This window comes from Pelodiscus sinensis, chromosome 9, assembly GCF_052426305.1.
Source record: "Pelodiscus sinensis isolate ZL-2025 chromosome 9, ASM5242630v1, whole genome shotgun sequence".
Lineage (NCBI taxonomy): Eukaryota > Metazoa > Chordata > Testudines > Trionychidae > Pelodiscus > Pelodiscus sinensis.
This window is the reverse complement of record NC_143060.1, coordinates 37,449,521-37,473,914: the sequence shown is the minus strand read 5'-3', so window position 1 is coordinate 37,473,914 and position 24,394 is coordinate 37,449,521. Positions and strand designations below refer to the sequence as shown.

At 43.8% G+C, this 24,394-nt stretch overlaps 1 protein-coding gene across 1 annotated transcript in view; it reads left to right on the top strand.

Moving 5' to 3' along the window:
• ABCA4 (ATP binding cassette subfamily A member 4) overlaps positions 1–24,394 on the top strand; it is a 118,107-nt gene that overhangs the window by 43,286 nt on the left and 50,427 nt on the right. Inside the window, exons 12-21 of the mRNA XM_089780536.1 lie at positions 1,135–1,340; positions 4,022–4,198; positions 6,540–6,762; positions 8,815–9,036; positions 11,355–11,559; positions 13,995–14,093; positions 16,983–17,198; positions 20,395–20,572; positions 21,630–21,761; positions 23,832–23,971. Of these exons, the coding sequence (XP_089636662.1) occupies positions 1,135–1,340; positions 4,022–4,198; positions 6,540–6,762; positions 8,815–9,036; positions 11,355–11,559; positions 13,995–14,093; positions 16,983–17,198; positions 20,395–20,572; positions 21,630–21,761; positions 23,832–23,971 (1,798 nt within the window). The remainder of the gene's footprint in view (positions 1–1,134; positions 1,341–4,021; positions 4,199–6,539; positions 6,763–8,814; positions 9,037–11,354; positions 11,560–13,994; positions 14,094–16,982; positions 17,199–20,394; positions 20,573–21,629; positions 21,762–23,831; positions 23,972–24,394) is intronic.

The following is a 24,394-nucleotide window of genomic DNA, read 5'->3' as shown; positions in this document are numbered from 1 at the left end:
CTTACCCTGTGGCATGGGTGCTCCCTACCACCCCAGCTAAGGGCAGTAAATTACTACCACAATCTGCCCCTCATTTTTAGTATGCCTAAAATATCTTGCACTTGTACATGTAAACCAGTATGTTTGATTTTTATTTGATGTCTCCTCACAATTTGTAAAAATACAGGGTTTTTCATCAGAAAAAAAGTTTTAAACTCCCATTTGAAAAATTAACTGATGTACTCACGGTCCTTGCAAATACACTCCATGAAAATCAAAGATGGGCAAAACGAACCCTGCTGCTACTGTTGACAGGAGAGCCCATGCCAGTTATTTTAGCCCTTGGCTTTCTGCTGTAGATTTCAAAAACTCAGCATGCAGCTACTAAGACACCAGAAACACTAAAGAGAGTAACAATTCTACTACACTGATACCAAAGCCTCTTCATTGTTTATCTGATGGTTTGCTGTGATTTCCTCTTCCTCCCCCAAATATTTTTCTAGTGTTTGCTACACTTTAGGAATTATTTAACTTTTGTTTTGCTATGATCTTACTATCAGATAGGGGGCTTTGGTTTTCACTAGATACTGTAATCCTGCAAAGGGCTAAGGTGATAAATACTCCCCTTGTTTTTAGCTGGTAGTTTTGTTTGCCCTCCTGGAAGGTTTGATCTTGTTTTCCAGGCAGCAGGTTCAGAATATTCCTCCAGTCTGTGTTTGCTTACAGAGATGAGAGTTGCAGCTTTAGAGTCCTCTTCTCTTTATCTTGCCTGGCAAGACACTTGCTTTTATGAGCTGTCTTCAAAAATGTGTTTCATGATTGCTTCAGTCAGTTACTCCCTCCTTGGTTTTTTGTGTTCGTTATAAGGCTTATGGTTCTTTTTTTAAGGTGGTTGCTGCATTTTTTCAGTTGTCTTTAACAATATTGTGTGTATTGAAATTTTTCATAGAAGTGGACCAAATGGGGAGTCTTCAGGGGGAGGAAAAAATCAGTTGTAGGCACAATTTCAATACAAGTTTAGAGCTGAAAAATGACATCTATGCCAAAGTTACCTAACCAACTTTCCTGCCCCATTGCTAACCAGTGATGTCTTTTCAATATATAATCCCTACTACTGGAATTCCATAAGACTGTCACCTTTGTGATTATCTGCAGTGCTTAACCCTGGATAAATTTGAAGGTCATGCTGATGAAACACAATTGACTAGTCGAGCTCTTAATCTGCTGGAGGAAAACAAATTCTGGGCTGGAGTGGTCTTCCCTGACATACACTCTGGGGCCAGCGAGCTGCCACCACATGTGAGCTACAAGATCCGGATGGATATAGATGCAGTGGAGAAAACAAATAAAATCAAAGACAGGTGATGATTTCTGCTTTCCTCAGCCGTCCATTGAACGCATAATAGGAACCCTCTCCAGTGTTCTGAGGGTGGGGTCAGAGTCTGTGTTCAAATACAAATGTGAGAGCTGATTGAGTTCAGTGGTGTTTCACAAGTGTAACACAGAAGAGAAGTCATATCCAGATACATAGCTGTAACAAGGGAGGGGCAAATGGGGCTCTTGCTCTGGGTGTATCATAATCAGGGGCACAAAGACAGAATAAGTAAAAATAAAACGCTGCTAAAGTAAAGAGTGCGACACGTGTTGACCTAAGGAGAGGGGGCGCATAATTAATATTTTGCCCTGGATGCAAAAAAGCCTTGTTACAACACTGTCCAGATATGGCTGGAGTAGTCTCCACAAGGTCTGTAGGTGACCTCCCCATGTAAGGAATGGACAGGGAATTCTATCTATTCCCCTCCCCTTTTGTCGCCTACATGTTGCCACCCTTGACATGCACATCCAGTCCTCTCCCTTTGTGCAGCAGAATATGCTGCTGCTACCATACAAGTGTCCTCTGCCACCTTGGATTTGCTTATGAAAGTGTAAGCACCCATGTTTTCTGAGACTACTTCAGATATGGGCTAGGAGTTTCTAAGACATGTTGCCAGGTCATGTGATTTTATTGCAAGTCACGTGAGAGATGTAGTTTTTCTAAAGCTGCTACTCCTGGAATCGCACTCTTACCTGAGTCTCAGCTTTCAGTTTAAACTTTAAAGAAAAGCAAGTTTCTAGACATCATGACCGCAGAGAAACATTAGAAAACATGGTATTTAAATGGTCCAGCGCCACCCAACAAGCTGATCTCAGGAGTTTTTGGGGTCCGATGCATGATTTTTGAGCACTAGTGGTTAAAAATATTATAATGCAGGGGTTTCAAACTCTCAGCCCATGGGCTAGTCCCAGCAGGAGCGATTGCACAATCCGTCCTGAGACTCCCAGCAGGCTGGGGAGAGGGGATTGTCCATTACCAGCCTCCAAACTCCAAACCACCACCACGCCACTTCTGTGCTCCATGTCACCTCATCCCCCAAGCACACAGCTTTGGAGATCACTAGTGGGGGTGGCCTGATGCCATGTGGTGGCAGCAGTTGAATCCCCCTGCATTCTCCGCGATGGCAGGAGCTGTGGGGAGTGCATGGGGGTGCAACAACTGCCACAGTGCAGCGCCAGGCCAAATCCCCCGGACACCACCAAAGCAATGTGCTTGGGGGACAGAGGGACATGGGGGAAGAGAGCAGGATGATGACAGGAAGAGGTGGGACTTGGGGCCAGTAATGAACAGACCCCTGGCCTGTCAGGAGTCCTGGCTTGGATTTCACAATTGTTCCAGCCAAGACTGGTCATGGGCCTGGAGTTTGAGACCCCTGCAATGATGGATAAGGAAAGGGCTATTCACATTAAAGTCGATTAACAGCTACTGAAAACAGTGGCGCTCGGTGTCACAAGAGGTATGTCTAAACTACACCCCTCTTTCGAAAGAGGGATGTAAATTAGACAGATTGCTATTGCAAATGAAGCCAGGATTTGAATTTCCTGTGCTTCATTTGCATAATGGCAGTCTTTTCAAAAGGGGCTTTTCAAAAGTAAAACCACCGTCTAGATGGGGTTCTTTTGAAAAAATTAGTATTGGAACTTTTGAAAAAGGGTGGTGTTTTTCGAAAGAACCTCGTCTGGATGGCAGTTTTACTTTAGAAAAGCCCTTTTTCGAAAGACCACGCAGCTGCCATTATGCAAATGAAGCGCAGGAAATTTAAATCCCAGCTTTATTTGCAATTTCGATCTTTCTAATTTACATCCCTCTTTTGAAAGAGGGGTGTAGTTTAGACATACCCAAGGAGAAATGGTCTGAGGTTTTTCCCTTCCCTGCAGAAAGTTTTGACAATGCTTTCATTGTATTTTTCCATGGAGACTTGCATTTTCACTGAAAATTCAGAAATTGAAAGATTTTAGCTGAAAACCAATAGACGTCAGCTGAAATATTTTGGCAAAAAAGCAAATGTGTCTGCAGACAGCAGATTGTTTTGTGAAAGATTTAATTAGGTTGAAAATCCAATTTTCCACTCAAACAGGTTAGATGGAAAATTTTTGACCAGCCCCCGTCACCAGCTTAAATCCAAGCCAGTGAAAATAGTCATCTGATTTGGATCTTTAGGATAGAAGCTGCAAGGTCAGACACATGTAATGGAGCATATCCATTCAAAACTTTCAATATTTAAAAAAAGAAAAACCTTTTAAAGTGAAAAGCTGAGGTATTCAGAGGCCACTGGGAGCTGACAGTTTGTTTATCTAGTTGAAGCCATAATACTTTTAAAATCAAACAAAATAAAAATAAAAACAATCCATAAATAGCGGAAACCAAGTCTGGCACATGGCAACATATAATGGTTGTTTTATTTTTACCTTCCCCCTTTATGTATTCTTGGCTAAAATTACTGTTTTACATGACAGTATAGAGAACTTAAAAATGAAACAAAACCAAAACTAAATTTTCTGAATTATGATTGTCTGATTGCCACCCCATTTCAAGCAGCGGGGCCTGACCGCTATAACTAGGAAGGAGCAGCGCTGGGTGGAGCCCCTGGGAAGTTCTTGGCTCAGCGTTCCCTTTCTTAAAGTGCCCGCCTGCCTGAGTGATTCCTTGTGGTTTTTTTCTTTTTAGGTACTGGGATCCTGGTCCAAGAGCTGACCCAGTGGATGATTTACGTTACATTTGGGGAGGATTTGCATATCTACAAGACATGATTGAGCATGGGATTATAAAGACCCAGACCAATGCTGAAGTGCCACCAGGAATCTACCTGCAGCAAATGCCCTATCCCTGCTTTGTAGATGATATGTAAGTAAGAGCAGCTAATGATCCTATTTCTGATAACTAATCGGGTGGCTGGATGATGCAGAGGATTTTCAGGAGGCTTGACTGCTTTTGCCTTTGATCTTATTTAAAAGCCAGAAAGAAATCCCAGGACTATGGCATTAATGAAATACCCCATGGAGCCAGGGTTGTGCTTCCCTGGTTAACACAGATAAGTAAGTTGGAGAAGCAGAAAAAGTCCAGAACTGTGGAACTTTAAAAACAGGAGATTGAAGAGTCAGATGAAATCATCAGGCATCAAACCCCTGACTTGAATAGCAGCAGGAGAATGCCTGGAAACTCAAGGCACTTACAAAGCTGCATAGACTGGGGGAAAAGAAGAAAAAGGTTAATTCAATTAAAATGAAATAAACTTTTTTGATGTTTAAAATGGGCCCATGCATAGAGCCCCGAGTGGATGCAAAACTGGTATTTGCGTCCACATCTGCAAAAATGATCTGTGAATAACTGCAGATTTGCAGTGCCCCTTACTCATGCAGAGAGCATTTCCCCGTAACACTGTGTCTTTGAATCATACACAGTCCTACTTCTGGGTATCCCATGTCATGAATAGTGCTGTTCTCTTCCTTGTTAACACTGCAGCTAGCTGCAGATTGCAGGGCTATACCCTTTGTGGTATCCTTCCCCACCTCTCAGTACCTGTTACTCTGATAGAAAGGTTCCCCCCCCCCACACACACACACACACCAAGAGGGGTTATTACAGCTGCAGAAACTCAAATGGTGCAAAGGTTGCTGAAGGCTGGTTTACACAGACCAGCTACATTGGCGTAACTATGTCTCTCAGGGGTATGACAAATCCCCACCCAAGAGATGCAGTTAGGTTGACCTTGCCCCTTGTGTGGACAGCGCTAGGTTGACCAAAGAATTCTTCCATTGGCCCAAAAGGTGGGTTCCCTGCAGTGGCAGGAAAAAAACCCTTGTTACTGGAGGAAATGTCAACCAGAGAATTCTATAGCAGCACAGCTCCAGCACTGTAAGTGTGCTGATGTAATGGTTGAAGTGTAAACACAGTTTGGGCCTGCAACTGTCACATGTGTCTGGGGGCTGACCCCAGAAAGCCACAGACACACACCAATAGTGGCCTCTTCAAAGAACCTAGTTAAATAAAAAGGCTAGACTCTTTTGGAAGAGGTGTGAAGGGTGCTGCTTTTTGGTTGACACTCTCGTGTTTACTAATATGGGGCCAGAGTCCCCCAAGAGACAAAAGCAAGAGGCCTTTCCCATCCTGCCTCCATAACACATTTTCTATTCATTCTACAGGCCAGATTTTTGGTGGGAAAGTGATGTTTTTCTGCCTATTTTGCTGACTGGCACCACTCTATTAACACATTAGAGGGCCTGCTGATACTCAGATCAGTCTGACTGCTCCCTGTAGAACATCTTTTCCTTTGATTTTCAGAGTCCCAGGCTTCTACTCCATACAGAAAGAAGTGGGGTGGGCTCCCTTTGGCTTTTTGGTCAGTTTCATTCAAATGCCACCATCACAAGCCTGGTCGAATATCTCACTTAATGCTACTCACACCTCACAACAGGAAATGTGTTTTATCGCAGCTCCGGATCATCCTAAATACGTTCTCCATGGCTACCTTTTACTGCTAATATCTGTTGTAGGGATGGAGGAGAAAACCAAGGGAGCCATTGATAAAAGGTTCCAGTGTGTGACCTAAAAATGATCCAACGGACAGAGGGAGCCCTCCAGCTCACTGACACAAGAGTTTGTTAGCTAACTACTAACATTGGCCATCAGTGACACTCAAGATTTTCCAAGAATGATATTTTGCATATGGCATAACAACCGTAGCACCTGGCTGCTTTTAATAATTCATATTTATTGATTCATTTGCTAATTTAACTGGAGAAACATTTCAAAGACATAACACATGGGATACTATTTTTTTACCATTCGCATCTATCTCAAAACATCGTTTGCATGTTATAATAGTGACTTCATGGTGGTGTGTTCAGAAAGTGAGATGTGGAGTGAGACCTATACCTGGCCACAGATGGGCAAGTCTCATAACTGCTGTGTGCCTCGGTTTCCCCATTGTAAAATGGAGATAACACCTAGTCCCTGGAGATAAGGGCTTCGGAGTTTAATTCCTTGTTTGTAAAGTGCTTTGAGTCTTTGATAGAGGTTACGACAGTCTTTTCAGAGATGCCAAACCTTGGAGTCCTTTCAAATGCTCAGCTGTAATAAGCGCAACGAATTCTTTATACCTCTTTTTCCTTTCTTTCTTCCCTTTCATCACAACCATTCCCTGCTTTACTGCATTTCACTCACTCCTCTCTCCATGCATGGACAGCTTCATGATCACCCTGAACCGTTCCTTCCCTATCTTCATGGTTCTGGCTTGGATCTATTCGGTCTCAATGATTGTGAAGAGCATTGTGCTGGAGAAGGAAATGAAACTAAAAGAAGCCATGAAGAACCGGGGAGTTTCTAATGGGGTTATCTGGTACACCTGGTTCCTAGACAGCTTCATCATGATGGCTGTGAGCGTCTGTCTCCTAACAGCACTAATTACGGTAAGGATTAGCTTGGGAGTGACTTTAGAAAGCCCCAAACCTGCCCTGCGTGTTTGCACTGTTGATATTAGCTATCCATCACGAAACAATAGCTACACAGAAGGAGACCAGAACCACTGGTGGCCTACTCTGATTTTAGCACGTAGGACGCTCATTCTTGTAAGCAGCCCTCCAGGCTGCATCAGCAGTTGGCTGAGACAGAGGGAGATAAGTTCACTAATAAGACTTATTGTAAGACTGTCTGCACGGGGATGTGTCAGGCCTGATTACATTGACAGGTCATGTTCCATTTGTTGCATTTCCAGTATATGGGGGCCAGTCTTTCAACAGGTATCACTGCTTCAGATGTAGAAGATTTCAATCTGAGGAATTCTAATCTTTTCATTCGCTCTGAGTCATTTATCATAGGCCGCGGTTGCCTGCTTTGAAAATAGGACACTATCTCAAATGGGAGAGAAAAACATTAGGGACTGACTCAGGTCTAATCTGTTCTTCACTCCCTGGAAAGAGCTCTTCTGGCTGCTTTGTCTCAGAATTGCTGCTTTGTACAAGTGGTTTATGAGACTTGGACCCAATATCCAAGGCCTCCCAATCCTAGCTGACGGAATAACTCCTCTTTAACAGAGTGCTGGCTTGCTTGGGTTGGGGGTGGACGGACAAAGGGGGGTAGCTGCCCTGGGGCCAAGCAATTCAAAAGGGCCAAGGGCCCTGGTGTTCCTACTACTGCAGCAGCAGCAACCAGATCCCCGGGCCCTTTAAATGGCTGCTGGAGCACCGTGCAGTGTGCTCCAGGAAGTGCTGAGGGCACAACACCCTTTCTGCAAACATAGAACACCCCACCCCCGTCCAGGGGTCTTGCAAGGCTGTCTACCCCCCTGACTGAGTAGGAGTGTGTGGTTCCTTAATCCGTGCAGCTCTGGCAGGGAAGAGCTACCTTACATTTCCCCCAGTGCAGTGAATTGTTAAAAATATGGAGTTACAGTTCAGTCTGCCCTCTAATCAATCCTGTTCTTATGAGCTTTCACAGTACATTGAGCTCTTAGGGCTTGTCTACACACAGGGTATACTACTTAAATTATACTTTGTATTTAAAGCACTACAACTTCCCTAGTGTGGAGGCCATTATACCACTATACATGTACTTTACCAAAATAATTGTTCTTCTACTCGTGGGACTGGCTATTCCAGTGCAACTGCATCCACACTAGGAGCTGCCCCAGGATAACTGTAACATAACTGGCCTGGTTATACTGGTACAAAAATGATGTGGAGACCAGCTCTTAAGGAACAAAATAGCTCTTCTCCCTAGGATAAGTTGTCAGTGAGCTGAGACCACACTCTTCAGTGAGAGGGGAGATTAAAGATTCAAAAGCATTAAGGAAGTAGGGTCAACAAGAGTTCATCCAGTGGGTTACTTTTTACACAAAGGGACATCTTGGTCAGCCTCTTCGGCCCTCACAGGCTCTGGGAATGTGACTATCATTTGGGTGCAGAATATAGTGCTTTATAATATGCCTCATAGATTTTCTTTTTAAATGTGTGTCAGCCACACCCTCTCCCCACTGTGAGGGTCACAGGGAGAACAAAGGGATTTTGTTCTTACAGTTCAGACAGTTTTATTTTAACAGATTTTGTTTCCACACAGACATGTCTCACTTGGATTTGTATGGATGTAATGTCTGCAGGGAACTTTTGTTTGAAGAGTGCAGAGGGAGAACAGTAGATTTTCATTTGTTACAAAGACAACAGAAAATCATCAAATAAAACTCTGGGCTGGACAATCAGTGGGACTAGCAACAATGCCAAATGCTTCAGAGCCAGAGAGAAGGGATGAAAGTAGACCACTGTCTTACTTTATCTTTGGGGGGGGGGGGTTAATTGTAAAACTCTCACGCTGGTAAAAATGCTTGGAGAGACAGATAAAATAGATTAGGTAGCATGGTTAAAATAAATTAACCATTATAGATCTGGTACCAACAGTAGTTCTGAGCTCTGCTGCTAGTTTGTGAGAGAGCAGTGCACTTAAACTTGTTTGGTTTCCTTTGGTTACAGTGTGGCGAGGTGCTTCACTACAGCAATCCCCTCATCCTCTTTCTGTTTCTTCTGACGTTCACCACAGCCACCATCATGCAGTGTTTCTTGCTCAGCACCTTCTTCTCCAAAGCTAACTTGGCAGCTGCCTGCAGTGGAGTTATCTACTTCACCCTCTACCTGCCCCACATCATCTGCTTTGCTTGGCAGGACCGCATGACTATTAACCTGAAGATTATGGCAGTAAGGATCTTTTAGCCTCCATTTCAGAAAATCTATGACCTCAGACTTTCTCTGGCTGTATAATTCCTTTGTCTTGAATTTCTTGTGCCCCTGTCTCTCTTCCTTTAGTCAGCCTATGAATAACTGAAACTATATGTATACTACAGCAGAAAGTCTACTTTAGCTGTGCAACTCCAGCTATGTGAATAATGTAGCTGGAGATGACATACCTTAGATAAAGTTAACATGGGTTCTACAGCATGGAGGATTGATTGGAGAAACTTTGACTTTCTTTTACTCTTCTCATCTGGAGTACAGTAACAGGCCCACTGGAGAGTGATCTGCAGTTGATTTAGTGGGTCTTAATTAGACCCGCTAAATTGACCACCAGATAATCGATCTGGGAGCATTGATGTAGGCTATAGTATACATGTAACCTGAGACTATTGTAACCTTCTAAAGAGGAAGAGACCTGAGCTGCCATCTTCCTCATGCTGTTTTTTTACTGGGGAAACTCAACTGATTTCAGTGGTGTTACTCCTGACTCAGAGGGGCACTGTCAAGTAATTTAAGCTGAAAAATTAGATGTCATAGGCAAATAAGCCTCTGACACACAATAGTCACAAAAAGTTTTTCGTGGCTTTTTTTAAAAAGTTCAATAAAATGGGTCTTTTTAATGTAGATATGTTCCTGCAGTGTTTGCAACCTGTACCTCACAGCTGTGTGCTGCTGCAGAAGAGCCAGAAAGTGCAACTAGCTAGTAACAAATAGGTACAAAATCAAAATGTAAATAAACAGAGGAAGTGATGAAGAGGCAAATTATCATTTTAAATCATGTGAGATTTACATGTGCCAACTGCAATTTAACACAAGTGAGAGAGAGCTATTGTAACATGATTTTTAACTGACTTAAATTCACTGAAAGCTGCTTTCATGAAAACATTTGTATTACTATGCGCATTTGCCAATCTTTAAAAAGTAAGTGTGTGTGTGTGTGTGTGTGTGTGTGTGTGCGTGCGTACAAGGGACTCAAATTGACTTGACAGTGCCCACCCCTTAAACTAGACATGGGCTAAATCCAGAACCTCAAGTGCAAATTCCTTTGTTTTGCACAGAATACAGTTGTGGTCCAATGGTATTACAACTGTTGGCACAGGGGAATGACTAATCCTCTAGCTTTGCTGTAAATGGGGCCCGTAAATCAGGATCTCTAAGGATTGAGCATTTCTGTTTCTGCAGATGAAAGCAATAAAACTGGATCAATCATGTGATCTTGTGCTGAGCTCACAGCCCTTAACTCCAGAGCATTAATGGGAATTTAGGTTGCTGAAGTCAATGGAGTTACATGGGTGTAAAGAAGGAATCTGTGAAAAGAGAATCAGGCTTTTGCTGAGTGGGAATCAGGCCCTTGCTGGCTGCCCGATAAGGAGCACTGACCATGACATAGAGCTGATTGGATGGGATGGGGGAGTGGTGGGAGAATCTTCCCATGGAGAATTTCAACTTTTTAGCAAAAGATAAAAAACTGGGAAAATTTCACCTGAAAATTATGATTGAGAGAACCAAGCAAAGTGGTGCATGTCCCCATTCAGTATGGGCTGGGCCAAGTTACGTCTCCTGTGGATGCAGCACAGCGTCCCCTCTCCTTGAACTGTTACAGTGCACTAGGGGAAAAAATGGCCAGAGATGATACTGGTTCTGTTGGACAGTAATTGTGTTGGAAATGGGTGGGGACTGTGATTTTGCTTAAGCTGAGTTTCATGTGAACTTTCTGCTGCACAGACACTGGCATTCCACTCACACTGTATAATGCCTTGTCTTGGCATTTCTTTTGGCCATATCTGTCTCATCTATATGAGAGTACAGTACAGCTGGTAAAGAAGAGGAGGCCTGAGCCGCCATCCTGCATTTTATTTCATACATATATTTCATGCTGCTGACGTTGACAGTTTAAGCTCATGTAAAAGGCTGTCAAAGTTATATCCATTTGTGTCTCAACATAAAGAAATGATAAATGAGCTTCACCCTCATGTGAGTAAATGTTCCTCCACTGAAGTCAGTGGGAGCTGAACCTGTTTATGCCAGGACTGAATTTGGACCACTATATCTAAATTCTTCATAGAGCTGCCACCATTCCTGAGATTCAAGATGTTCCAGGGTCCTTCACCAAACACTTGACCTTCCAGTCCTTTTGTACCTTGTGTTTAAAATAAAACCCTTTCCTGCTATTCATTTTGATCATTCCTGTGCACAACCAAGTTTGATACTTCAGCTCAATTTTTTTTATTTATGGTGTCTTTTTCCTTGCTTGAATCACTGTTGTTTTACTTTTATTCCAGAGCTTGCTTTCTCCAGTGGCTTTTGGGTTTGGGACAGAATATTTGTCACGCTATGAAGAGCAAGGCCTTGGGCTGCAGTGGGACAATATCAGGTCCAGCCCTTTGGAAGGAGATGAATACAGTTTTTTCTTCTCTATGGAGATGATGCTTTTTGATGCTTTGCTATATGGACTGCTCACATGGTACCTTGAAAGTGTTTTTCCAGGTATGTCAATCTCCCACTCATTTGTGGTGGAGGTTGTAAATAACTGTCCTAAATTAATCTCCAACTATTAGGGACTAGAATAGGACTTTATGGGGACAGATTGCCCTGCATCTGCCTACCTCTCTGTCATCATGGGATATTGGATCAGCTGGACTACAAGTCTAATTCTTCCTTGAACCATTTTTTTTGGCATTTCCTTTTTGTCACTTTCCCCTTTTTCCTCCTATTTTTCTGTGTTGCAAGTGAAAAAGTGTGGGGTGAAGGGAAAACAGATTTTTGTGTTTATAAAAAAAAAAAAAAAAAAAAAAAGGGGGGGGACATTTCATAAAACAATCTTTTCTCAAAACTTTTGTGCTCAGAAGGCCATTTTAAATCAAAATTGTTTATTTGAACATTTTTGACATGTTATAGTGAAAAAGTTTAAACCCTAGCAATGCATTTTGAAGCACAAAATACAAACTCTATAGCCCCTCTATGCTCTGTGTTTTTTCTAGTGGTTCTTCTCACTGACTAGAAGGTCAGGAATCTTCTCTAAGGGGTTTCTTAAGGTTTTTATAGAGAATCCTGGGTATGATGTTAGCAATATGATACAAATGAAGAAGTGAGTGTTTACATTTCCTTTGTAGCTTAGAAAAATTTTTTTAGCCTCATCTTAAACATGGTTGGAATACAACTTTAAAAGCTATAAAAGCGATGGGGTCACCTTTGATCCAGCTTACATAGTATAGTTCTACTGCCTGGTGTTGGATGGCAGTAGAGCTACAGTAGGTAAGTAGATGGCATGAGTGTGATACCCATGTTTGATCCAAGTAGTTAGCCGGACTTGAGTGTGTTAAGGGTTATTCTGTTCAGAGGAGAAATTGATCATGTGATTCTGTTTAATTATCAAGGGTGTGCATTCCTAGATCCCTGGACACCATGGGAGTCCAACAGGAGATAGATAGAGTCTTTATTCACAGTTTCAAGGCTCCTTTTAGTGCACTCTAGACTTTTTTCAAGACCAGCCTACGCCCGGTGTTTGGTATGGCTGTCTCCTGGGCTTTTTGCTCCTTCATGCCCTTCTGTGATGTGTTTCTCATAGCTTTTTTCTGTCACTCTCAGATGCATACATGTACAGCTCCACCAATCAATGCCCCAGCCCCTGCGTTTTCTATATTAATCCCCAAAGAAACTCCTTGGGCTTCATTGTTGAGTTGTTACTTAAACCTTTCTAAGTACCATGATTTGAGTGGTGGTGCCTATTGTTTCTGCTATCTGGTCCCATAAAGGAGTTCAATTGTTTTTTTCCAAGAAGGTTTAACTCAACCCATAATAAGCCCAGGCTGCTTTTGGGAGCAGAGATTGGCCTTAATGTGAATACAAGAAGTCAATTCTTAGAGACTAGAGGATAGTATTTTAAATGGAAATCATACACATATAGTCATTGCAAACTTAGTATGTCAGACTTGAAGCAGTGATGGAATAAATTGCTTGTTTGCAATAAGTCTCTCCAGTCCTTATTTAGAGCTTCCTTGTTGGAAGTCCAGTCCAGAGAAATGAAGTGGAAATGAGCAGGCACTCTAATAACTATCTACACAGAAATAAATGACTCAGCACTACTTATTGCAAAGCTCATTGCTGATTTTGAATACGTAGCAAAAGAGACAGCATGCAGATGGATTCACAAAGAATAAGACTTTTAAAATAGTGGATCAGATTTTTAGCCAGTGTAAACCGGCATCACATCACTGAAGCCAATGAAACTGTTGAATTATACTATCTCAGAATCTGGGCTACTGAGATTTATTAAAGTTACTGAGCTGCACTTTCCCATTTTGGAACAGAACCTGAAACCAATAAAACCCAGATCTGTTTTAAAAAAAGAAAAGTATTCCCCCCCCAGTTGTTTTTCCTAAAAAGCTACATGTTGAAATTCTGGCCTGCACCGCCTCTTAATTTAGTTTTGGTGCCTGTTGTGCATTCAGGCTCACTGTGATCTTTGTAAACATGAAGAGCTTTTCTCCCATTCAGTCTGGAGAGTTTTGAAGGGGACTTCAAAAAGAAATCATTGCTTGGGGTCAGAAGCCCACCTACTGAAACTGGGACATTTCTTGGCAGCTACTGCCTGGTAATAAGGGTTCAAACTAGCCCCAGGCAGGAGGTAGCCTAATTCCTTAATTAAATTGCATTTTGCTTTAGAAAACTAAAGTTAGTTCAGATCACACGTATTGTGTTTATTTCCTCCCCTCCCAAAATATTTGGAAATGGGTTATTCTACTGGAAGCACAGTGGGCGGTTATCCTTTGTTAGATCTTGTAATATGCTGCAACATAATTGTTAATGAAATGCCAAGTTTTGATATTTACATTAAAAACTTTGCATATCTGAGCTCTGGACTAAAGAAAAATGAGGACTCACTATACTATACGGACTCTGTGTGCATGTTTGTGTTTTAGGGGAGTATGGGATACCACGGTCATGGTATTTCCCGCTGCAGAAATCTTACTGGCTTGGATCTGGCCACCCAAACGCTGAGAAAACAGCAACTGCTGATGGTAAGTTATTTGAAAACTCTGGTGCTCAAAAATAACATGAAAACCCACTGATCCGTTTAGAGGTGAATATGTTGTGCATTCATTATGTGAGCCACTGAAAAGATTAGAGACAGACATACAGTGAGAATCTTAGTAGGTGGCTTTGAACTCTGAGTGGGCCCACTATTATTAGAGAGTTATTAGAGGATGAGTCAGTGTTCCATCCGAGAGCTTTTAAAGCATATGTAGGTTAGCTGGGAACATCAGAGCCACCTCTCTCTAACTCATGAGGATATTTGATGAGCTGTTATTATCCAACCCTGAATATTGGTGAATTGAATCACAATGGACATAATACTGATCTTTGTTAACTGTTTACAGTGGGGCTACACATCATTCCCTTGACCTAGTCTCACTTACTTTGTCACCAGTATAACTATTAACTTCAGTAGAGCTACTTCTCACTGGAATGAGGTCAGAATTGTGCCTTTTGTGTGTATGTGTACCCATGTACATATGTGACACATGTATGCTATTTTGAGTGCCTGTCTAAGCACTTCTAATTGTTACTAGGGTAACTCAGAACAGCATCTGGCTCATTGTCTTACATCGAAATAAAGTAGAACAGTGGTCTCCAACCCTTTTACACCCAAGATCACTTTTTAAATGACAGAATGTTTGCTCTTCCACTAAAAAAAGTTATTTTGAAAGAACTCCCCGGTGTAGACATGCCTTTTAGAGAGGTTTAGGATTTAGCCCCACCTTTGGAATGCGCGTCATGACTAGTAGGAAAATAATTTTACTTTCAGAATATTCACAATACCCCTGTGTTTTCGCTAAAGCTTTCTGGTGTAAGTTCTGTTATAGTGCTTTTCAAATTATCCAAGTGAGGTATTAATTGCTGCCTATTTGAAATCTGAACATTTGCCCCAAGCAGCAGTTCATTTTCCAGGATCAAAATTATTTTAAAAAATGCATGCATCATAATTACGGATGACAAATTATAGATTTTTAGTAATCTGGAGAAGCTAGTGCTGCTCTTGGATCAAGAGAAAGGTTACTGTTCCAGCTAAGCCTAATACAAGCCCCTACTGGCTCACAAGAGTTCAATATGTCACTGCTCATCCCTCTTCTTTTCTAGAGAGAGTAAAACTGAAAAGATCATAGCTCTCTGAAGAATCCTTTCCATTTGAAGGACCAGGATCCTTTTAGTTTTTCAGCTTATTTAAATAGCTTCTTCCCTCCTTCCCCAGCCACATTTGTGTCACAAGGGTAACAATTATAATGAACAATTACATCTTTCTTCCTTTTAGCGAAACTATCATACACTGGAAAAAAGTGAGGAAATGCAAAAGCAAGTAAGGCTGCATCTACACTTGGAGCGAGGGGTGTGATTTCTAACTCGAGCAGACATACTAGTGTGCAAAAAATAGTGGAGTCACTCTAGCCACACGGGGAGTGGCAAGTGGCTGCATGATTTAGCTGCCCAAGCTAGGGCACGTAGGGTCCAGGCAGGACTGTGCTAAGAACAGCTAAGTCACTACCACTAGTGTTGCTGCAACTATGCTATTATTTTTTGTTCACTAGTATGATGAGAGCTGGTGTGAGTATGTCTGCTTGATCTGGAAATTACATCTCTAGCTCTAAATGTAGACATAGGTCTGGTTTACAGTGGGAAATCAGGAAAAATCCATACCCCGAGTGACACAGTTAAATAGACTTACCCCCAGTGTAGACTGTGCTGGGTCGATGAGAGAATTCTCCTGTCAACATAGCTTTCACCTCATGGGGGTGTGGCATGCCTATGCCAGCTGGAGAAGCCTGCCATGGCATAGATAATGTGTTCACAGAAGTGCTGCAGTGATGTAAGTATAAACAAGCCCTAAGCTGCCAAATCAACCTGATACACTTTAAAGATATATAGTCATGCCATGTATTCCCACAGCAATTGTGTTGCTTAGGGTGTGTCTCTAGTGTTGCCAAGAAGAGTGTGTCTCCCAGTCTGGACTTTGTGGCATGGTTGACAGGCTTGGGCTAATCACCTGAGCTCCGGCCCACTGGGACCATCATCTACACTGCAATGATTACTGCCCAGAGTTAGCACAAGACAGTTTTCCTGTGTGCTTCCAGCTACTGTGTAGACATGCTCTGAGGCCAGCACAGCATATGGGGTCTCATTGTGCACCACTGATCTGTTAGAGTTTTTCCATTACCTTTAATGGGAACAGGATTTGCAAAACTAAACTCTGATGTAAAGAAACTTTGTGTATAGAGTAATAAAGTTACAGATCATGTCAATGTATTGCAAATGGCATTTCAGGTTACTGTGATCCTCGGCTTCTAGCTACATTGTGGAAAAAAGTCCCATTAGAGGAGTCATTTTTCTTGCTTACCTTGTTCCTCCCCCCACATAAATTCGTATTGAGGCATGGTTGAAGCATATGCTTGGGAACTGCACTCTAACTCTTTCACTCTGTCCTTGGGTACATCACTTAACCTATGGAACCCCAGTTACAAAGTAGGGATCTAACAAGAAGGGGTTTGTGAACGTACAATGAAGAATATAGTGTACAGTTGGCAACACAGTCAGGGCATATCAGATCACAAGTGTTAGTATATAAATTAGCCCACCAGGCTCCTGGAATTAGGAAGAAACTTCCACTGTGAATTGTAAAAATGTCAGTCTTGCCTGTGAAGTATCTGGTTTTAAGTATTGGGAAGTGAGGGTATTAGACTAGGTGGACTATGTGTAAAGAGTAGGAGAGCAGTTCCTATGTTACTAATGTCAGCAACGGGCTTTGATGATGAACAACAGTAAAAGCTAAGTCCTGTTTTTATGTACTGTCCCAATTCTCCCAATACATCTCCAGGAATGATGATAATCACTCAGTTAACTTTTGGTTAATGTAGAAAAAAGTTCCAGGGAAGAAGGCAGTCCAGCCTGGAAGGCCACAGGAGAGGAAAAGATTGGAAATATGACAGAAGAAGCAGACAACCCTGAAAAGCTGGAAGAAAAGAGTGACAACCAGGGGGAGAAGGACGGTAAAGAATCCAAATGTAAACACAAAAGAAAAGAGCATGCCAAGCAGGGGAAACCTAAGGCAGAGGACAAAGAGGAAATGACTAGTAAGGAGAGAGAGTGCGAGAGAGGAGCGCAACCTGAGTAACTGTGACTGTGTTAGACATTTTTAACCTCCTGGTTCTTCACAAAGAATCAAAACCTTGTACATGTGAGAAACAAGAGCAGCATTCCACGTTGGAGCACTGACCTGGACCCTTATTTCCCTACAGATGTATCTACACAGCAGCATTATTTCAGAATAACAGCTGTTATTCCGAAATAACAATGCGAGCAGCTACACAGTTCTGTTATTTCAAAATAAATTTGAAATAACGGACGGCTTATTCCAACTTCTGTAAACCTCATTCCAAGAGGAATAACGCCTCTTCCGCAATTGCTATTTTGAAATAGCTGTAGTGTGAATGCTCTACTGCTGCTATTTCAAAATTTCTCTTCCCCAGGGCCATTCAAAGTAATTACTCCCTAGTGCTTCCTGGGGCTCTAAATTGAGGTAGCATGTCCACATTAAGGGAGCCTGACTCGGACTAATTTTGAGGCTTCCCTATAGTGTAGACGTGTTATTTCAAAATAAGCTATTTTGGAATATTTCTTCCAGAATAGCTTATTCGAAATAAGTGTGCAGTGTAGACGTGCTCTAAGAAAATATCAAGCTACTCGCATGCCACCAGTGATGGGTCATATAGCCCATCCGTTGTTGGTTAGCTCCCATCTTCCACCAAGTCAGTGCTGCCCCCACCCCAAGAGGGCTGACATTAGTACTGCTGCTGCCAGCTCTCCATTGAGGTTCAAATTTCATTTCTACCAGGGTCTCCACAGGTGCTCTGCCTGAAGAAATTTCCCAGGAGATGTGCTGAAACATCCAGCCACCTCACTGTTGCTCCCGTGCTGTCCATAGCCTCCCTCTCTATGGGCTGATCTGGTTACCACAGAAGGAAAGTGTTTTACCATATGGGCTCTGCAGCTGGGTCTCTTCCAGTGGAAACTCAGTCTGTCTTTACAGCATGTTAGTGTCCTTGCTGAGTGACACCAGAGGGGGACACATGCTGGCTTGCTAGGGTTAAACTAGGATTTGAGAGCGATGAGGTAAGATAAAGGCAAAAATCCTCCCCAAGCCCATCCTGCAGCAGGCCCTGAGTATGCAGGGGAATGGCTGGTTCCCAAGAGATTTATCTGAGTTCTGCCTGTACTGCTTTGACTGATGCTGACATTAGCCCCATTTAACATTCCTGATATGACCTGGTTGGTAGTCAAAGGCCAGGGCTGCCTTTTGTGGGGAGACAGATGAGCTTTCTGCCTGTGGTCTCGGGAGGAATTTGCGGCAGCAAGCTGGTGATTCCACAGCAGATTCCACTACCGCATGAAGCTGAGGGCTCCACTCTCAAGCTCTCTTGAAAAGCTAGAGGTAAAACTGGGGTCATGAGAGCTCATCCTCACGTATGTATTGGTGACCTGCACTCGGGGTGAATGGAAACAGGACAGTGCTTCAAAAGGAACAAGCCAGGCAAGGGGCAAAGGTCATTTTAGCAAATCTGCTTCTAGCACGTCTTTATCTTTGCTTTGCTCATCAGCTCTCAAGTTCCAGCAGCTCTGAAACTGCAGTAGCAGGGGCTGTGCCTGTCACTAGAGGGAACAGACTGCATTCCCACTTTCTAGCATGAGGTCTTCAGCCCACTATATAGTAGCTTGTGTGTGTGAACAATGCGCAATAAAGCAATTGTAGAGCTCATGTAATTCAAGGTTCCACTGTTACTGGTAGCAGTAGGCGGGGCATAAAACACACTCAACAGTGGGATTGAGAGGTGACATGAGTGGGTGTGACTAGAGTTAGAGGGTGGGCAAAGGACAAGTGAACTAGCCAATCCGGTGCCAGTACAGAGCAGAGCAGCATCTAATGCCAGGCACAAGATAGATCTGCCCTAGCTGTGAGCTGCCGACAGTTTGCACTAAGCCGCCTTCTGCATTCCCAACAAACAACACAATGTTATCACCATTCACCTGTGGAGTCAGGAGAAGTACCAGTCCTTAGCCCCACAGGAAAGCCAACATAACAGAGGAGTCAGGATGGCCACAAAAAAGGCAGAAGACAGAGTCTGAGGACAGACCCTTGCAGTGCATGCATTAACCTGGGGCCAGGAGTTTTATAGACAAATGAGAAACAAATTCATGTCAAATTTAAGACTCGTGGTGGGCTCTTGACCACTGTTCCATGCAGAGCAAGAAGAGCCAGGTTGCTGGAGCCTGTGTGCATGCTCCTGTCCTAGCATTCAAACACGCATCCAGTACGTCAGGGAATTTGGGCCCGATTCAGTGAGGTGTTGAGACCCAAAGGAAAGGTCTGTGGTAAGCACCGTGTCTTAGTACAAAGCAGTCCAGTCCTGTGATTGTAGCTGCTCTGTGGCACCTACCTTGCACATTGGGGCTTCTCTGTTTGCTTTGTTTAGAATGGCAGAACCATGGAGTTGCTGAGGGAGGTGAGGCTCACCAAAAGGTCTGGCCACACCCAGCCAGCCTGGACTGCACCTTCTCTGGTGGCTGAAAAATGAAGTAAACTACAATTGCAGAATAACCCTCCTTGAAAACCCTAAAGTACTTGTGTAAATAGAAGTGCACAGGATCAGTAGAATAAATATTCTCGACTCCTATCGTTTGTCTTTGTTGACAAAAGAGTTTGTCAGAGGATCTTTGCTTTGCCTAGAACTCGATAGTGAAATATAAAATTGTGCTTTTGTGCTCCTGGGGAGAAATTCACCTCTGTGCAAAACTGATCTTTAGTGATGCTTAGATCTTGGGCTGGATCTGTGTCCATTAGGATTAAAAGGAAGCTTTATTATTTTAAACAGCATAGTGAAAGAAAAGGCACATCAGGGCAGATGACTTGAATGGCTTAGCAAGAAATATAGCCTCATCTCCAGGCTGATTTAATCTCTCAGCACATCCACAGACAATGAAACCTAAACAATCTCTTTCTGTCCTATATGAACAAAGAGGGAACTGTCATCGTCACCTGATTGAGTGAGTTGTCTCCACAAATCCCCTCCCTTACCTATGCAAATAAGGAATAACTCTGCTGAAGTCAATATACCTACCCCCCAGTTTAAAACTAGTGTGAGGGGACAACTGGGCCTTGGGATTTTATGCTGCAGTTTTCATAGATCGTGCTTCTGTAAGCAACAAGGTGCTGAGAGCTGTGGCTGGAGTGTCTCTGACTCGCTTTTCATTCTTGATTTCTTGCCTTTCAAGTAACTACTTTTTTTGAACCTGAGCCTCCAGACCTGATCCCGGGTGTGAGCATCCATAACCTGGTGAAGATTTTTGCAGGCAGGCCCAAACCAGCAGTGGATGGTATGACTGTTACTTTCTATGAGGGCCAAATCACAGCATTCCTTGGCCACAATGGAGCTGGAAAGACAACCACCATGTAAGTTGTTAGATAGGTGAAAGCTCCGACAGTGTGAATTCAGGGCATTGCCCTTCTGCTCTGACTGTGAACTTGCCATTCTCCTAGCTACCATGTCTGCAACAATAAGGGCAGGCTATTCCCATGCAAGGACATGCTGGCTATAAAAAAGTGAGAGCATGATTTCAAGACACACACAAGTAGATGAGATAAAACCTGTCCCTGGATCAAGCCCCCATAAGCATGTTAATGGCAGCAGGGGTCCCTTCTGTCTGAAAGAGCTGAGATGCTCTAAAACAAGCTCAAATGGAGGTGGTTACTGCCTTATAATCTTATATGGTGCATAGCCTGGGCACAGCTAGTGTAGGACATAGCCCCAGTGTTTATATGCAGTAGATGTAGGCGGTATTCATGTAACATATCAGCTTTGTATTTATGTACAATTTTAAATGGCCCTGTAGTCTCAGAACACCAGAGCACTAGAAAGCCTGGGGTCATATATGTTTTCTTTTTATAGCCAGAAGGTAATACCAAATCCACACATTAATGATCTACCACATAGTCTCTGGCTCCTTTCAGTCTACAGTAAAGCAGAGTGCAGTAGGGCAGGGTTGTCCCAGTACAAATGATGGGCAGCACTGTTATGTTTGTGTCTCTGAATTCAAAACTAAGGACCATTATTCTGGCTCTCTGCCCCAGGGAAACTTTATTCAAGGCCATGTGCAGTCAGGCCTGGGCCAACTTGCCTGGTGAATTGGTAAGAAAAGTACTAGCCCGGCTTAACTTGATTTAAATGCTATTTTGTAACTTGTGTACAAACCACACTTAGCCTCGGTGAAGACCATATAGAAAATGTCTACCAGAACCACACACTAGTAGAGTTACTGTCCACATTCCCAGGGGCTCACTTGTGTATTGTATTTGGACTAGATTTAGATGTGTCCATGCTTCCCAGTGGGATTGTGTTTCAGCAACCACAGGAATAAGAAGTCATCGTGTGCCACCTAGTGGCCCATCAGAGAAGTGTCTCCGCCGATCTAAACTGTCCTTTTGCCTTTTTTCTCTGTTGTTTGGCCAGGTCAATCTTAACAGGCTTGTTCCCACCCACGTCTGGAACTGTCCTAGTTGGTGGCAAGGACATCCAGATGCACATGGACTCGATTCGGCAGAGTCTAGGCATGTGCCCTCAGTACAACATCTTGTTCAATCAGTAAGTGCCATCTGATGCCATACTCAAGAACTGAGCCCCCACCAGCCAGGTTGGAAGATTGGGGATGTCCCCACAGCCCATGCTGCTCCGCTGCGCTCTTCCCGCAGTGCATGTAACTCAGGGACAGAACCATCCTTCCTCCTCCTCTTGACAGATGCCATTTTATCCTGTCTATAAATCCCCAAAAGGAGATGCATGTGTGGGGGGGATGCAAGGTTAGCTGCCCTCCCCATCCTCTGATAGGCTGCTTTGCTTGTACTGAGCAGGCTCACATGGACTGAGCATGCTCAATAAGTCAATAACTAACTGAAGCCTGCTGACCTCATTCTGCCTCCTCACCCCACCTGTAAGGGCTTCTGGGCAAGGAGGGGGTGGCTCTGTGCTCCCAAAGGGGTGGGGCCTCAGAAGGAACATAAGAACGGCCACACTGGGTCAGACCAAAGGTCCATCTAGCCCAGTATCCTGTCTGCTGACAGTGGCCAATACCAGGTGCCCCAGAGGGAGGGATCACAACAGATAATCCTCATGCACCCTGGGTGGCATCCCCCAGAAATACCCTGGAGGGGGCTGTTTGATCGCTGTGGGATCCACCCCCCCATCTGTAATCCAACCAGGGCTTTTCCAATCCCTGCCTCTGGCAGTGCCTCCCGGAGGGGCATCAGGCAGGGGCCGCCCGCCCTGCATGGAGGCAGCTGGAATCCCAGCTTGTGGGAAGGTGGGAACCAGCCCAGCAGGTGCCGGTGCCTTACTGCCGTTGACAGTGTGAAAGGGGGCAGGCTGGGGCATCTGGCTGCCCCCTGGCTCAGCTGTAGTGTTTAGCTCCCTTTCAGCTATACTGTTCTCGCCCGCCCCTTGCCCACCTTGGCTGGGCCAGGGGAGAGAAGAGGGAGAAGGAGCTAGAGAGCAAGAAGTTGCTTTGGGCACCTGGAGCATCAGCCATTGTGGGGGAGCCCAGGGCTGGGTTTGAACAATCCAGACTGGTTCTAGTAATACAGGAATAGTTGCATGAGGCAGGTTTGGTGGGGACCCTTTTGGTAGGAGGATGGTGGGAAAAGTCCTTGCGGGGGAGAGGGGTGTCACATGACACCTTTTACTTCTGGTCATGTGTCCATCTTGCCCTAAGAGTGTTACCTCCAGAGGCATGGCTAATGGGAGTCAGGGGGTGTGGCTAATGGGGGTCAGAGAGGGGCGGGCAGGGACTAGACCCATTCTGGGCACCACCAAAAATTATACAAACCTGCCGCACCTGTCCACAGGTTGATTGTGGATTGTGTGCTGATTGAAGAAAAACTTCCTTTTGTTTGTTTTAAAGCTGCTGCCTATTAATTTCATTTGGTGACCTCTAGTTCTTGTATTGTGGGAATAAGTAAATAACTTTTCCTGATTCACTTTTTCCACACCATGATTTTATAGACCTCTATCATATCCCCCCTTAGTCTCCTCTTTTCTAAGCTGAAAAGTCCAAGTCTTTTTAATCTCTCTTCATATGGGACCCATTCCAAACCCCTAATCATTTTTGTTGTCCTTTTCTGAACCTTTTCCAATGCCAATATAGCTTTTTTGAGATGCGGCAACCATATCTGTACGCAGTATTCAAGATGTGAATGTACCATGGCGCACCTGGGAAGGGTGGAGCTGGGGCAGTAGCAGCAGCTGGGAGACCAGGCCCCTTTGAATCACTGGGCCCCAGGGCAATTGTCCCCTTTGTTCTCCCCTTTCCCCCCATCAGCAAACTGCTGATCTGGGTACTGTCTGCATTGTGGTAAGGGTTGAGAATCAAAGCGCATGCTAATCCAGGGCCCCATTCCCCAAAAACCACATGAATCCTGGTACTAGGCTACTCTGATGGTTGGGGGTGCCATTTTGGAAAGGCAGGTAGAAGGGCAGGCAGAGAAGCAGCAGGAGCAAGGAAGAGCAGGATGATCCTGAGGAGTTGTTGGCCAGCCAATGTTGGTACATGTAAGGGATGAACTAGTTTCTGTCTTTAAATGAGGGAATGCTATAATGATCTGACGAGCAACCTGCTTCTTCATTTAAATTGTCTCTGTGTCCTTCTGTCTGGTTTCACAGCCTCACTGTAGCAGAGCACATCTTGTTTTATGCCCAGCTGAAAGGGAGGTCTCGAAAAGAAGCTGTGTTGGAGATGGAGATGATGCTGGAAGATATTGGCCTCCCCAATAAAAAGAATGAAGAGGCTCAAAACTTGTCAGGTGCCCAAGGATTTGTTCACAAAATCTGCTGCACCTTTTTTGTTCTACAGGTTGAATTTCTCTAGTCCAGAACTCTTTGGTCGGGAAACATCCATCATCTGGAATGATTTTAGTTAGCCAGATGTCCACTTTGCATGGGTACGGCCAAGTTTTCAGTAGTCCCATAAAGTTTGTTTACAGCCACCAGTCCTAACTCTCTGTGTTCTGTATTATTATTTAGCTCTAATTTACCCCAAAATGTCCTCTAACAGCCCAGTAAGCAGTGGAAGTGTTTGTAATGCTGCTAGACAATGTTAATTTCCCGTCATCCAGAAAATTCTCTGGTTTGGAACCAGTCAGGTCCTGAGGGTGCTAGACTAGAGAGGTTCAACCTGTACTATCATTTTAGTTCCATGGGGACAAATTCTGCCAATGACTGCCAGA